Raw genomic sequence first — 15,366 nt, 5'->3', positions numbered from 1 at the left:
ATGTGGGGCTCGATCCCAGGACCCCGGGATCATGACCTGAGCCGAAGGCAGACGCTTAACGACTGAGCCACCCAGGTGCCCCTCTATATGCTTTCTAATAAAGAGGCACGCACGAGCTCTTTATATCCACGTGCCAGGAAGCACATCCGCATGGCTTTGTCTCATTCCCGATGTTTCTCAAGTGCGAGTGTGTGTGTGTGTCCGTGTGTATGAGAGAAAGAGAGGGAACGAGAATGTTTCTCAGCTTCTTTTGATAGGCAGATGATCATAGAGTATAACAAAGCCCCAAATTAAAACAAAAACAAAACAAAAATCAGCTTAGTCTGGAGTTGAGTATGTGTAACTGCCAAAGCAGAGGGCAGAATGAAGACCAGATCCCAGGGCTACAGACCTCAGGCCACTGGGCTCGGGGCCTACACTGCCCTTAGCTATATTCTTGGAGGACAACATTTGCTCAATACATAATTTCTGCATTTTTATTGAAACGGAATGGGTCAACCACAAGGAATGACAAGAGCTTGGACTGTGTGTAATTCAATCTCTGGAAGGTTTCCTGAAAGTCACGATTCTATTAAGAAGCAGAATAAGAGGGTGCCTGGGTGGTTCAGTCCGTTAAGTAACTGCCTTTGGCTCAGGTCATGATCCCAGAGTCGCGAGATTGAGTCTCGCATCAGGCTCCCTGCTCAGCAGGGAGTCTGCTTCTCCCTCTGACCTTGCCCCTCTCATGCCCTCTCTCATTCTCTCTCTCTCTCAGATAAATAAATAAATAAATAATATTTTTTTAAAAAAGAAGCAGCAGCAGCAGAATAAGAAAACCGAATCAGGTCCTGGGGTGGGAGAAGCACTCCACACGCACGAAGCCAGGCGTCACACGGGCTCTGGGCGATGGTGCTAGGAGCTACCTCATGAGGGAAAGAAACCTGAGGCCCTTCTTATCCTGTGCTCTTCTCACTCTTCTCTACTGCCTCCTGGTCACCATTCATTTACTAATGGCCAGATTCAAAGTCTCCCCAAAGCATCTCTATGCACAGTGATGCCCCGAGCCCATCGGTTTCACGTCTCGCCCTCCGTGGAAACAATTACCTTTGAAAAGTCAGCTTTACCTCCTACAGCAAAATTGTATCACTAAAACACTTAAAACTCATGTTTCTCTATAGTGGCCTCTCAGGGGCTAAACAAATCATTTGTGGGTTCCTTTTCAGAATTAGCTGTTTATCAGTGGATAAAACTGTGGACCTGGGGAAGTCTTGAGTCCAGAAATTTCTCTGATAAGTTATTAAACCTAACACACACACACACACACACAACCCAGTATCAGATAAAAATACTTGCTGTTAAAAATATACCCTATTGGGGCAAAAGGATCAACCCTTCATTTTTTCTTTAAAAAAGGCAGTAAAATTAGAAGCAATTAAACTTAAGTTCCCTTACAAAAAGAACAAGAGAAATGCCCTGACTTGTATACCTGAGGTATGATGGACATTTTCTTCCTTAAGTCGTGAAGCCCAATTTCAGTTGTCAAGATCTTATCAATCCAAATTTTACCTTCCGGTTCTGACAATCTGAAAAGGGCCGAGATGAGGGAACTTTTTCCAGCTCCTGTTCTTCCCACAATGCCGACCTGTAAAGAGATCCAAGAGGGATTAAGTGTAACAATATGCCACATACCTAGGAGACACTAGAGTTGTTGAAGATGGATTAAGGAAGTTCTATATTGAATGTGGTCAGAAAGAGCGTCTCAACTTTGGCAGTGTCGACATTCTGGGCCAAATAATTCTTCATTGTAGAGAGCCATCCTGTCCCTTGTTAAATGTTTATCGCCATCCCTGCTCTCGGCCTACCAGATACCACAAGCACCCCCCGAATTGTGGCAACAGGAAATGTCAGACACTGACAAATGTCCCTTGTGTCTGGGGGCCGGGGGCGGGGGGGAGGCAGGCACTCTCCTTGGGTGAGATCTATTTAGTCTAAAGAAAAGTTAGGGGCACCTGGGTGGCTCAGTGGGTTAAGCCTCTGCCTTCGGCTCAGAACATGGTGCCGGGGTCCTGGGATTGAGCCCCACTTAGGGCTCTCTGCTCAGCAGGGAGCCTGCCTCCCCTCTCTCTCTGCCTGCCTCCGTACTTACTTGTGATCTCTGTCAAGTAAATAAATAAAATCTTAAAAAAATAATAATAATAATACCATCAGCCTACCGGCAGTGAAAAACCAACAATTTCCTCAGCACCTAGCAAGTCGGTTTTAAAATCAGCATTATTCCCAGTGTCTGCATATTTTGAACCCTGAGAATTTCTTGGAGAATTTTACACAGATATCAATAAGTGAAAAGCGTTATACATAAACAAGTAATCATTTTCTCAGAATTCTACCACCTGAGAGGAATTATTCTTTGGGAGAACAACCAACACATTTCTGGCTATTACATTCTGTCTTGAAAGGAAACACCTTAAAATTTTAAAATCTAAGTCTCAGGGTTTTAAAAAACAGTAGCCGGTAGCTGAAATACCCCTAATGAGCTCATCGTCATCATCAACAACAACAACACAAATAACATTTGCTTTTTATATGGGGCCTTTCATCTGAGCAGTTCAAAAGGCATTTTGCAAAGTAATTAATACTCACAATTACCCCCCTGGGAAAGATACGTGTCCAGTATCAGTCTGGTTATTAGAACCAAAGCAGAGAGAAATTAAATGCGGTGACAAGATCAAAGCGCCAATATAAAGCAGGTAAAATGCTGGTCAGGAATGAAACTGTATTGTATAAAATTGGTTTTTAGTTGTGAGCATTTAAACCTGTATGCAGAAACTGACCTTTTTTTTTTTTTTTTTTTTTAAACACCAATGAGCTTGCCCAACACCTAGCTACAAATTCCCTGGTGGGAGCTTCCCAAGAGATGATGTCATCCCAACTAGCTAACTGGAATCGATGACGGCTATAAGACATGCTTTCGAGCATTTGTAAATTCAGTACATTTTTAAAACTCACAGCTTTCAACAGAGAAGAACTTTTCTGAGCACTGATTCTATGCTGGGAACTTCGCATATCATCTCAGTGGAATACTTCCAAAGCTTTAAAGCTTCACGTGTGTAACTACTGATGGCCTTTCAAAAAAGAGCCTACCTTTATAGGGATAAATGTAAGGGAAGTGGCTTTGGCTAATTTTATCATCTGTTTATCATCATTTCACAGGTGGGTCATTTTCTGCCCAGGGGTAGGTCCAAATGCACACACATGACACACACACACACATATGTATATATCTCCTGGGTTTCTCAATGTACATTGAGGTAAAGTTGTTCTCAAATGTGTATCAAGACATACCACAACACAGGCACAAATTGTGTCTCTGAGAATGTGTGGATGTTCCCAGGCTTTCATCACTCCAACTAAAACCAACCTATCTGTGCAAACTAGAACGTTTGCAGACTTTTCATAAAGGGCTGGGATACGGCAGGGGGTCCGGAGGGCTGCCCACAACCACAGGACTGTGACCTCCAAACTCGACTGAGAATAAACACCAAAAGGCAATTCAAAGAAAACCGGGTTCTAGCTATCTCTCTCTCCTGTTCAGTCATCCAAACGGAAGCCTGTGTCATTCGCACTACACCAGTGGGCTTTACCAACTTCTTGTGGAGAATATCGCCACTACCAGTAAGTTTACACATGCAAAACCAAACAGATACTTCAAGATATTCTCATTTATGCTGATTTACAATTAACCCTATACATTTTCCCAAAGAGGCTGAGGGTTTCTGGAAAAAAAAAAAAAAGAAGAAAGAAAAGAAATGTCTTTTTTTCCCCTCAATTTGAAAATTTTTATTGGCGTGTTGTACGTTGAGACATTTCTATCTGGATCTCTATAGATCAAACTCAACATGATTAACAGCCGATTTCCCTTTCAAAACAGCTGCTTTTTCTAACTTCCCCATCTTAATCCTGTAATTTCTTTTCTAGGCTCGTGGGCTCAACATGTTCACCCTACTTCCAGCTTCCTCCACGCCCAGGACGGCACCAACCCCTAAAGATTCTACCTCTGCAAGCCTTCCTGACTCAGTCCATCACCGGAGCGCAAGGCTGCATGGCATCTGAAAACACAAAACCAACTCTTCTTAATTACAATCAGTGCAAATGAATGTAAAAAGTCAATGGCTATTAGTCATAACCCCAGCACTTTGATTTAAAACCATTCTATAGATGACAGATTTTCTTTCTGGACCTATGTGTATGTGTGCTTAAAGATACAAGCTCACAGACTTAAACAAAATGAGATTAATAGGAACCAATTGTAGTAAACTGTTTGCACTTAATATTTCAAGAGAATATTTTAATAGCCACATAATATTAGATTTTATGTGATCATTTATTTAACAGACCCCCTATTTGTGGCTATTTTGGCTGCGTCCAATATTTTGCTTTAGAAATAACTGTGTTAAATATCCTTGAAGCTAAATCTTCACAACCAACTCTAATTACTTCCTTAAGATAAATTCTTAGATGTGGAATTGCTGAAAAACAGGTATAAACATTTTCCAAAAAGGCTGTTAAGTAATGCCAAGCTACCCTCTAGAAATAGGATACCAGTTTTGACTCCCACCTGCTTCTCTGCATGCTCACAAGCTTGGGGGTTGTAACAGTGCTTAATTTTTATTTATTTTTAGAGAGAGTGTGAGTGAGTGCAGACTTCGGACGTGAGCAGTGGGGGAGGGGCAGAGAGAGAGAGAGAATCCTAAGCAGGCTCCATGCCCAGCACGGAGCCTTGATCTCAGGACCCTGAGGATCCTGACTGCTCTGAGCTGAAATCAAAAGCAGGACGCTTTTGCTTAACCAACTGAGCCACCCAGGCATCCCTATAACTTTGTTTTAATTGACATCAGTTTGATTCCAACAAGTGGACTCACTTTCCCCATTACATCTTGGTAGGTGTACATAGTAGCTACTGACTTCCTATCTCCTGCCTCTTCCCACCGCCGTGACGTGGGCTCACCATGTTTCCGCAGGACAGCTCTGTGTCCACCCAGGAAGTCCCTTCTAGGAAAGCATCCCAACTGTCTCTGCATCCTTAAATTGCTGGGAGTCAGCTCTCTCGGGATTCCTAGGAAGTGGCAAGTTACACGTGTAAGTGCTGTGCCACGTCACCTGGGGCTCAATACTTCATTTGCAGGGGGACGGCATCGTGCCTTTGCTGATGCTGGTCCCAGGACCCTGAAGGCTCTTCCCATGCATTTCCACCTGCTGAGATTCTGCACACGTGTCACCAAGTCCATCTCAAATGCCCTAAGTCCTTCTAGCTTATCTAGTAGCCAATTTTATACGACTTTCCTTGTTCTCCTAGACGGCAGGATCTGTCGTGGATTCACCTTGCGCTCTTTTTATTATTATATGTGGTGTCCTGTATGGAACTGAGGTGGTTGAAGTCAGGACGGACTAATTTATGGAAAACCTGTTGCCACATTGTTGGGGTCTAGGATAGGGGGCCAGGGAAGACAGACATGGCCAATGGATCCTATCACCATAGAAACTAATGCAAACGGCAGATGACAGCTTCTGCACTGGAAGTGGTTATGGCCAGGTCACGCCCCAAGGCAGTGACGGCTACGGTTGTCCGAACATCTGTCTGGCAGCAGCCTTGGAGCTGGGGGGGGTCTCCTCCTATTGGAAGTGTACAACCCTGGATGACCTATCACTTTCATTTTGCAAAAGATCAGAGGGAGGCTCAGTAAGACTAATTAGCCTGCCTGAATGAACGGAGCCAGGAAGGGGCAGAACGGGACTCAAAGCCAGGTCTGCCCAACACCTGCCCATTCCACTGGTGGCCTCCTTAAATGTGGATGGCCTGGCAGCTCATTACATTCCTGTGGGGACAGGACAGGTGTGGCTGGGATCAAGCAACTGGCCTCTCCTACTGATCCTACCGCCTGACATTCAAGGTTATGATGTGGTTATGGGGAAGTCTAATGTGGAGGATGGGACAGAAGGTCTGACATCTCTGAGCGAAAAGGATACCCGTAGTCGGCGGGCACCTACAGCCAGAGTGAGGAGAAGGCATGCCTGGGAAACAGGCCACATAGACCTATAGCCCTTCCTCGGGCCGTGAGATGAATTTTTCATCCCAGCAGGTGGTAAAAGGGTCGCAGACATATTGCTACACTTGGTGGTCTGTGACTCCAGGCCCAAGCAGGGCCCAGCCTGATACAATACTGATGGACCCTGTAGGGCGGTGTTGGGGGAAGGCCGTAGAGCAGGAGGAACGCTGTCTTTGATGCAGACAGACTCCACCAAAAGACAAATTGATGCATAAACTTAGAGTCATAGAGGATGAAATTATAATGGAAATTCACAACTGGCAGAATATAAAAGTAAATAAATCTATAGGGTGGGGACAGAGAACTTTCTAGAGCGTCATGATCAGTTACAGGGGTTGGGATAATTCATGAGCCCAATTTCAAATCATCAAAGGACACCTCTTGGAAATCATGAGTTACAGTCATGTATAACTGCCTGTGGGAGAGAAGACATTCTGGCAGAGTGGGGGCTCAGAGACAAGAGGACCGGGTGGGCCTGAGAGTCAGCATTTCCAAGACACTCCCAGGTGACACAGGTACCACAGACTGGGCAGCAAGGAATCAGAAAGTCAGCAGGGGAAGTAAGACAGACTGGAGGGAGGTGAGGGGTTTCTGAGAAGATATTATGTAAAAGAGGAGAAAATGTAGGAAACTAATACTTTTGCACATTATAGCAAGGTCTGGTACACATCTGTAAAAATGTATTATCCAAGTAATAGCTCTGAGCAAGAAAAAAAAATAACAAACCAAAATCAATCTACCTCTAGAGCTGGAAAATGCTTTAAAATGGCCCAGTACTCTTTAAAATGATCAAATCAACCACAAAATCATCTAAATGAAAAATGCAGCCAGTGTTTAGAATCTAACCAGGAAGCCTAGGGTGCTATTTACCTCATTTTGGTTCTTTATTTTTACTTGTTATTTCTTCCATGAATTAGAAACCTGCTTAGTACCTATTACATTTTCCTGTTTACTATCACTTCGAGGAATCTGGAGAGCAGAGGAAAACGCTGGAACAGAATAAAGCGCCATCTCTCCTGCGTTGGCCCATTCCCCCTCTGTCGACCCTGCCATAGTCTGTCCCAGTCAAATACACCAGAGGACGGGGACGGTGGTGTCCCCGAATAATAGGGCTGGGGCTGGGTGGAGAGGAGATAAAATTGGCAGTGATGTCACTTCATGACTCCGAGGCCTGGATACAGTCACTAATTACTTAACACAAGCGGAAGGGGACACTGTCCGTGGACCAAGACACAAACCAAACGATACCATCGTTATTACAACTGTCTCCAAATTCAATCCCCCCAACACTGTATAGTCTCAGATAATCCTATGATTTGGGGGAGGGGAGCGTTTATGATGGAAAAGTACACGCCCGTTACATTTCTAAGTTGTACCACAGTTTCTCGGGTAATCCCATGTATGGCTTTGAGGAAAATTTAAGATGCATGCAAATGAACAGAATTCTGCCTAGCACGGGCATCCCGATGGACACACGGTCTGCGAGGAAGCAAGGATCCCTGACCGCGCTCGTAGGGATGGAACCAGTTATGGCGAACGGTCTTGGGACTCGGCCGCCCTCACTGCCCTCCGGGTCTGCAAATGTAGCTGGAAATCACGAGCAGCTGGCTTCTGCCACGTGACGCACTAAAGCTGCTCCCTGGGTATCATTTGAGTATTAAGTTGAACATTTATTCTTTCATATCGCAAGGGTATCATCATTACATTATGGCCACGGTCCACTAAATGGGTCTGGGAGAAAGTGCTGGCAGGTCTCTAAGTATTAAACACATCTGGGAAACGGGCTGTTTCCGGGAGCTGTCTGGAATGCATGTATGTTTTTGTGACGGGTTGGCTTCCCCCCCCCGCCCCGAGTATTACCCACTCACCACCCCCGCTGGCAGACCGTCAGCACCCACCACGTGCCCGGCACAATGCCACTTTCGGGGGACCGAAGACGAACAGCAGCAGCCTCTGGGTGCCGTGAGATCCAGAGCCCGAACCACAAAGCTCGCTGTGAGCGCTACCTTTTACTTTCTCATTTTCATTTTTAATTCTCTTTTTTTTAATTATGGTAAAATGCACGAACAAAAAAATGTCCCAACCCAGGTGTCCCAACACCTCGGGTGTGCGGTTCAGTGGTGTTAAGTGCATTCACAGTGTCGTGCCAACACTCTCCAAAATGCTTCTCGTCCTTCGAGACTCAAACGCGGTGCCCGTTAAATACCAACTCCGCCTTCACCTCTCCCCCGGCCCCTGGCAATCACCATCCTACTATTGGTCTCTACTGGATCTGGGCAGGTCAGGAACCTCGTGTAAGTGGGATTAGACAGTATTTGTCCTGCTTTGTCCTCGAGCTTATTTCATTGAGTGTAACATCCTCGAGGACATTCCACGGGTCAGCAGTCGCCTCCTCCTAAGGCTGGATAATATTCCATGGTAGGGATGTACTACATCTGCTTAGCCATTCCTACATTGATGAACCGCTTGGGCTGCTTCCATTTTTGGTGTTTGTATTGCCGCCGTAAACACAGGCATACTGTAGATGTGGTCGTTGAAAAATACGTCAGATGCTGTGGGAGAATTAAGGGTCTCGTAGAGGCATATGCATCAGAGCTGATTGGAAATGAGCTGGCTTTCACCAGCCAGACCACAGAAGGGCAGGGTCTCTTGAGGGGGAGGGACAATGTGCGCACAATGGGGACAGGGAGAGCGGGAGGCTTTGGAGAAGCTACACAATAAACACCCATATGGGGGGATTGGCATGCTAGGAATTATGGCTGGAGGGCGCCTGGGTGGCTCGGGTCATGATCTCAGGGTCCTGGGTTCGAGCCCTACATCGGGCTCCCTGCGCAGTGGGGAGTCTGCCTCTCCCTCTGCCTGCCCACCCCCTGCCCCGGCTAGTACTCTCTCTCTCTCCCTCTCTCTCTCTGAAATAAATTTTAAAAAGAATTTAAGGAATCGAGGCTGGAGAGGTAGGTGGGGAAAGAGCTTCCTCCAGTCTCGTCTGTTCTGGTTCCACTGATTCTTCAAGGGCCTGCCCTGGCGTGGGTTGAGGGACCCGGGTCCCACCACTGCCGGACAGAGACACCGCCAAGTGCAGGTGGTCTCCTGTGTGAATCAGCCCCTGCTCCCTTGGGTTTCCTCTCACCGACTTTGGGCCCTTTTCTGCCTCCCGCTGGGGGCTCTGGCTCGAGCCCTGACCGGGTCACAGATTCCAGCCTCTTCTCTGGTGGCTGAAGCCGGCCATGCAGCTCCAGCTCGAGTGGATCCGGGGCCTCGCGATGGTTCTGCCCTCCGCGTGCCCAGCCTGGGAGCTCTCAGAAGGCCCCGTAAGGATCAGATCTGTGTTTCAGAAAGAAGCAGTCCACAGATGGGAGACAGGGGAATACGGGTTACGGGAGGGCAAGTCTCCGGAAAGGGACAGGGACGGAGGGCTCTAATAGAGGCTGCCATGGCGGAGGAAGAGAAGGATTTGAGAAATTCGAAGAAGTAAGAATAGGTAGGAGCTAGATATTGAAGGCGTTAGTGATGAGGAGCGAGGGTCGACTCCCAGGTCTCAGGCATGAATAATTAGAGTGTCCGGGGTCAGCCGGACCAAGCACCACGAGGGAGCTCACAATACGAGAACAGTCTGGCATCCCCATTCCATGGTTAATTTTCAAGACTCCCCAGTAGGCTCGCCCAACCGAAATTATATCCACAGAGGCACTAGGCGTCCCCTCTACCCCCGCCCCCCACCCCGGCCCTGACACGTTCACCAAGGAGCCAACAAGCAGAGGCAGTATGAAAGCTTCCGTGGAAATCTTAAAGAGGCAAGGCGGTTTAAACAAACCTTTTCCTTTGATTTAATGAGTGCTGTCAGGTGCTTCAAAACCAGAGGCCCATCTAAACTGTAGGAGAAGTTAACATTATCAAAGACGATCGTGCCGTCTTGGGGCCAGTTGGGCGGAGGGCGGTTCTGGTACTCCCAAGGGGCTTCTTTCTCAAGGTCTGTATACTCCATCACCCTCTCCACTGAGATCATCTGAAAGGCAAAGGACACCACGTGGCTTAGGAATGGAGCTGACAGGTGTTCAGAGATTATAAACGAACTGTTGATCTTTTATACTAGCTGGTTAGGGACATCTCAGGTCTCACTATTCCCAAAGGACAGGAGGACGAGTCTGACGAGGATGCTTTGATGATTTACAAACCTGTGCACCGTCTGGTAACACTTTTCCTTAGGTCTACTTCCTTCAGCGCTCCATTAAAACTAAAGGAACTACAGAATTAGAGATTCTTAGAGGATGCTGGAGATTTTATTTTATTTTTCCACTTTTTTTTAAATTTTATTTTTTCTGAACAAAAAGTACAAGGATTTTATCAAAGAAAGGGATACTTGTGGCCAACAATCCGGAATCTGGCCACAGAATAGCCACCTGTCTTGGGGAGCTGAACTGGCTAAGTCATCCAATCTCATTTTAATGAAGAATCACTTTCTCCTCTATTGGAAGAGCACGCGGGAAGGATTTCTTGTTCATTGTTTTTCTCTTGAGAAGGCGCTAATACTCCAAAGAGGAGATAATTTACTTATTGACTGAGGCCTCCTAACCAACCATCCCGACACCTTTGACTAGCGCACTCCAACAAGGAGCTTATTCTACCAGAAAAAAGGGATGCCAGCAAATTCAGGTGCACAACACGTACAAGCATAAATGCTAAACTGGGGGAGGGGGCGTGCAAGGGGAGACAGATATTAATTAAACAAAAAACCTCAAAACACTGAATTCTTCTTTTATTGGGAATGAGGAATCACCCATTAAGAAACAAAAATAAACAGGCCTCTCAGAAATTAGCTTCTATCCTCTCCAGGATTTCAGAAACTCCCTCCCACAGAGAGAGAGACATTTATTACATTTGAAGACAGTTTGTGGCGGATGTAAAACCTGCTGACATAGCACACAGAAGACTGAGAAAAAGATGTATATATTTTATTTTACGTTAACCTTAAACAGATGGAAGAGGGATCTAAAAAACTTGGTTAGCTACGATGTAAAAATAACAGTTTTAATATTTTACATAAGAAGCGCTTTTATGCCATTGAATGGCGGGGAGACTTGAAAAGGCTCAGAGCGTTCAGATAAACATTACCATATTCTCCACTTCGGCGCTCTGCCGGACGCACCACTGGAACATCCCCATGAGGGTGAGGGCGTAGGACAATGCCAGGCCAACCTGCCCAGCATCTACAGCTGAAAGAGGAAGAAAACGTGGGAATAAAATTAGTTCCGCACAGGTCCTTCTGTCAGCTTAACAACAAGATTCCTCTATCATCTTTAAGTACTCTGTCTATCACGATAGCAACAGTTCTACTTTTACTATCTGATGATTGAGACTATAGTAAAATAGAAAAGTCACAATAAATTAAGAAAGGCTATTACATGAGTTTATTAATCCCAACAGGATTGACACACACTTGACTGTATGCCAGCAGTGAGAAATAAGGTCATTATTCATACTCCCAGCATGACGGTTTCAAGAACCCCGGTACCAAATTTCACTTTCTACGGCCAATGCAACCGCAGTTGGAAACCACTAAAAACAAGGCACTGGGTTCTAAGAGCCAAGGCATTTAAATCTAAGCCATTACGCTCGCTGTCCCATTATTAAGTATTGTGAGTCAGCATTGTTACTGTGGAAAAGTCAGGGATAGTGAATGTGTGCCACACACGCCAACACCTGCTCTTCAGGTACCCACGTGGCAGGGAGGAGAGCATTCTTTCCTGCTTAGGATCTTTCTCAACCTAGCGTACCAGGCAGGGATGACCAAGAGATCCAAATAACTCTAATGTGAAAACCTAAAGCCCTAAGTGGACAAAATGCCTAAGAGAAAATTTGGTTCTCTCCTCACAGCAACCAGACGCCACACCAGGAATGTACAGAAAATTAGCTGCTACACCAGCATGGTCCTCAACCTGTCTGAAGACAGAAGGACCTCATCGGGATCCAAATGACCACTCTGCGCGGACCATGCTGCTGGATCACACCCGACCCGACACACGGCAAAGGCTTCTATGCGATTCATTAGAACTAAACAGTACATGGCATTGGACAAGGTGGCAAGAGTTTAATTTAATAACTGTAAACGCAGCTATAAATTGTAGTCATACCACAAATAGTTCTTCACATCTGTACTCACCCGTTGCCAGAATCAAGGACCCGAAGGCAACAATAATGACAAAGATGGCGCAGATGGCATCCAGACGCACAGCGAACCATCGGGACGTTGTCAGGAACAAGAACCATGCCTCTGGGTTTGGAGAAGCATCATAAGCGAAAGGAAGAAGGAGAAAAAACCAGATTCACCACTCTGAATGAGGGAGAGCATTTGGCAAGGGTGAGCTCCAGGAGATTTTTACACAACACGGACAGCAAAGTTCCACACGTGAGGAACCAGAAGGTTCCAGAAAGCTAAGTTCTGACACAAGACGATGTACGGTCCAAGCAGGAATCGGTACGGCGGTTTTGTGGGAAGCAATGCATTGAAAAATTCAACCCAGAGATTATAAACAGAAACAGGATCATTAATAAAAAAAATACATGGAAAATGGGCTCATCAGTACATTTGTCACAGCACCAGACCTCAGCGTGAAGCTTGTTCTCATACCTAGTTTACTGGTCCTGGTTCTCTGATGGCAGAGAGCATAGCTCCCACTTTGTTTCCAGCACCTTCCATACTTACTAGAGGGCCCTGCACACAGTGTTTTTTCCTTAGGATCCGGTATCTCAGGGATCACTTTAATAAAAGTACCTACTTGCAGCCTTCAAAATGCCATCTTATCTTCAAAATACAATAAAGATTGGAAAGATGGCCCAGGATTTTATAAACTTAGAGGAAACTCTGAAATTTTTAATAGCAAAAAACCTCACAGATGCAAAATAATACATATCAAGTGGTAGCAAATCTGATCATCAGGAAACTGATTTCCTCAGCAAATCCTGTCACCCCATGGGCTCTGAAAATAAGAACTGGCAAACTACAGTCTGTGGACCAACAATGGCCCGCGTCCTGTTGTTGTAAATAAAGTTTTATTTGAACACAGCCATAGCCATTTGCTTAGGGACTATCTTTGTCCGTGTTCCTGTTACAACAGCAATGTTGAAGAGCTACAATAGACAATGAAGTACAAAAAGTCTAAAACATTTACTATCTGGGTCCTTACAAGAAAAGCTGACTGACCCCTGCCCTAAAAGGACAGAAAGCCACAGGGCATGGTAACAGAAGGACAATGCAAGGCACTCAGAGGATGGGGGTGGGGGTGGAGGGAAGCAGTAGTGTCCCAGCAGAATGGGGATGCACCCAGGAGATTCTGAGGAACTGTGGCCGAGAGGAGGGGATGAAGTCATGCTGAGTAAGGTTGAGGGTCTGGGCCAGGGGGAGACTGAGAGAGAGGAACTGACCACTAAGGACAAGAGAGGGAGCCTATCCCATTCTCTGAAACCATTTCCAACAACTTACAGACCTGAATGCAAATCCTGGTGAGCGTCGAACAGTTCCTGGAACCTCTCCTCAGCTTTATACGCCCGGATGGTCCAGAGTCCCTGGAGAGAGGACGACAAGTGGGAGAACACCGGACTCCGTGCTGGGGAAGCAGAGACAGACAAAGTCGGTGAGGCTGGATGTGGGGAAACCAGCTGCCTCCCGTGCTCTGTGGCTACCTGAACCCCCAAACCTAGAGCTCTGCCACGACGGCTGCCTGGGGAAGACTGGACGGTGTTCCCTCCTGGAGATGAACAAACACGTCAGCCCTCGAACTCTGGGTCACACCATTGCGTTAAAGACCTGAAATGCAAGTTTCGCTTCGAATCGATCTTTGACCAAATTCAAGTCCTTGCTAGACTTGAATAACTGAATTTCTTCTTTGCTAACTCATTAGTCAAGGTCTTCCTCAGACATGGCCCCCCTCCATAACCCTTCCCTGACAGCCCTCTGGGAGGAAATTCTGTCTAGTAATTTTTGAGTCACCAACGTTCTTACATTTAATTCTGCTACAGTACTCACCACGCTGAATTATGAATGCCTGTCTGTGCACCCATCTCCGCCACTGGACTAGTAACATAAGGGCTGGGATAACGTCAGCGCATCCCTGAAACTGTGACAGGTGAGGGATGTGTGAGGGGACTGGTCAGGCTGCCATTCTCCCTGCATTCCCGGGCATCTCCCTGTGCCTCCTGTCTGCTCCTGCACCAAGAGTCTCTTTCTGGAATAACAGAGAACCTGGGTATTGTACTGCCCTTGTGCCCGCAGGGCCTGGGCGGCCATGGCACCTATGAAGAGTCTTGACTTTGGTTGGGGGCGTCTGCCCTGCTGGACACCTGGTGTTCGGAGGTCACTGTGGGACACTAACATTGATCACTCTTTCAGAACCTGACCGTGGCCTTCTGAATAACTTCATGTGGGTTTGGGGCCTGATGGCATCCGACCAGCCGTTCATCTCCCTGCCACCCTCTCTAGGAGCACACTGTATGTGGACACCAGATCTGGCCCCTGCCTCTCAGGGAAGACGTGGGCTGCAGGCTGGCGGGCACCAGGAATGAGGCCATGACTAGCTATTGTCAGGGGCAGGGCTGCGAGCCTCGGGCCTCTCTCTGGGACGAGTAACACCTTGTGCTTTATCGGCAGGTAACACTGACTTACCATTTTGCTACCTGTGCACATCCTAGAGGAGAGCCTTAGTAAAATCCCAGGCCAATGGAAGATCACTTATCTCATGAGAGGCTACGGAGGTTTTATGAAATGATGGGGAGAAACAACTGAGGGGAAAATGCAAACTTATTTTGGAGCCTGACTCCTGAGCCTGGCATCTGGACGTCGCTCTGTGTGAGCTCAGTCAACGCCTCTGTGCCCGTGGCACTGCAGGTATGGGCGAGGGGTGGGGGGTTGCTGGGTACAAACGTGCAGACACAGGACCTCCCCTGACAGCTTAGTGACCACGGCTCCTCAAGCAAGGAAAGAGCAGGCTTCTCCGAGAGACGCTGGCGTTTAGAGAAGATAGGACGTGTTGGGCTGTGGGCCTCTTTGCTGACTGGGATAGTAACAGATAAGGACCCTTGCCTGGGATGCTGTTTTAAGGAAAAAACCCTTCTCTGAACCGAGGCATGAGCTAACATTTCCCCTTGTATCTACTTTAGGCAAAAGAGCCTTAAGTGAACTCAACAGTGGTATGGACCATCCTGTTGTGGGTTTCTGATCCAGGATCCACACCACCCCCCCTCTTCCTTATACCAAGGAACCTTGGCCTTCAGGCATTTTAGCTTCTGT

At 46.7% G+C, this 15,366-nt stretch overlaps 1 protein-coding gene across 2 annotated transcripts in view; it reads right to left on the bottom strand.

Annotated features, from left to right (window-relative positions):
• ABCC4 (ATP binding cassette subfamily C member 4 (PEL blood group)) overlaps positions 1-15,366 on the bottom strand; it is a 250,147-nt gene that overhangs the window by 39,957 nt on the left and 194,824 nt on the right. Inside the window, exons 22-26 of one of the 2 annotated variants that reach the window (XM_080798652.1) lie at positions 13,568-13,687; positions 12,244-12,354; positions 11,196-11,296; positions 9,898-10,089; positions 1,466-1,621 (exon numbers count right to left, since the gene is read on the bottom strand). In XM_080798652.1, the coding sequence (XP_080654778.1) occupies positions 1,466-1,621; positions 9,898-10,089; positions 11,196-11,296; positions 12,244-12,354; positions 13,568-13,687 (680 nt within the window). Of the gene's footprint in view, positions 1-1,465; positions 1,622-9,323; positions 9,408-9,897; positions 10,090-11,195; positions 11,297-12,243; positions 12,355-13,567; positions 13,688-15,366 lie in introns of those variants that run through there. The other variant, XM_080798653.1, reaches the window with a different exon arrangement.

Source organism: Martes martes (assembly GCF_963455335.1).
Source record: "Martes martes genome assembly, chromosome: 3".
Classification (NCBI taxonomy): domain Eukaryota; kingdom Metazoa; phylum Chordata; class Mammalia; order Carnivora; family Mustelidae; genus Martes; species Martes martes.
Note: the sequence above shows the minus strand (reverse complement) of the source record. Positions and strands in the feature narration are given on the sequence as shown.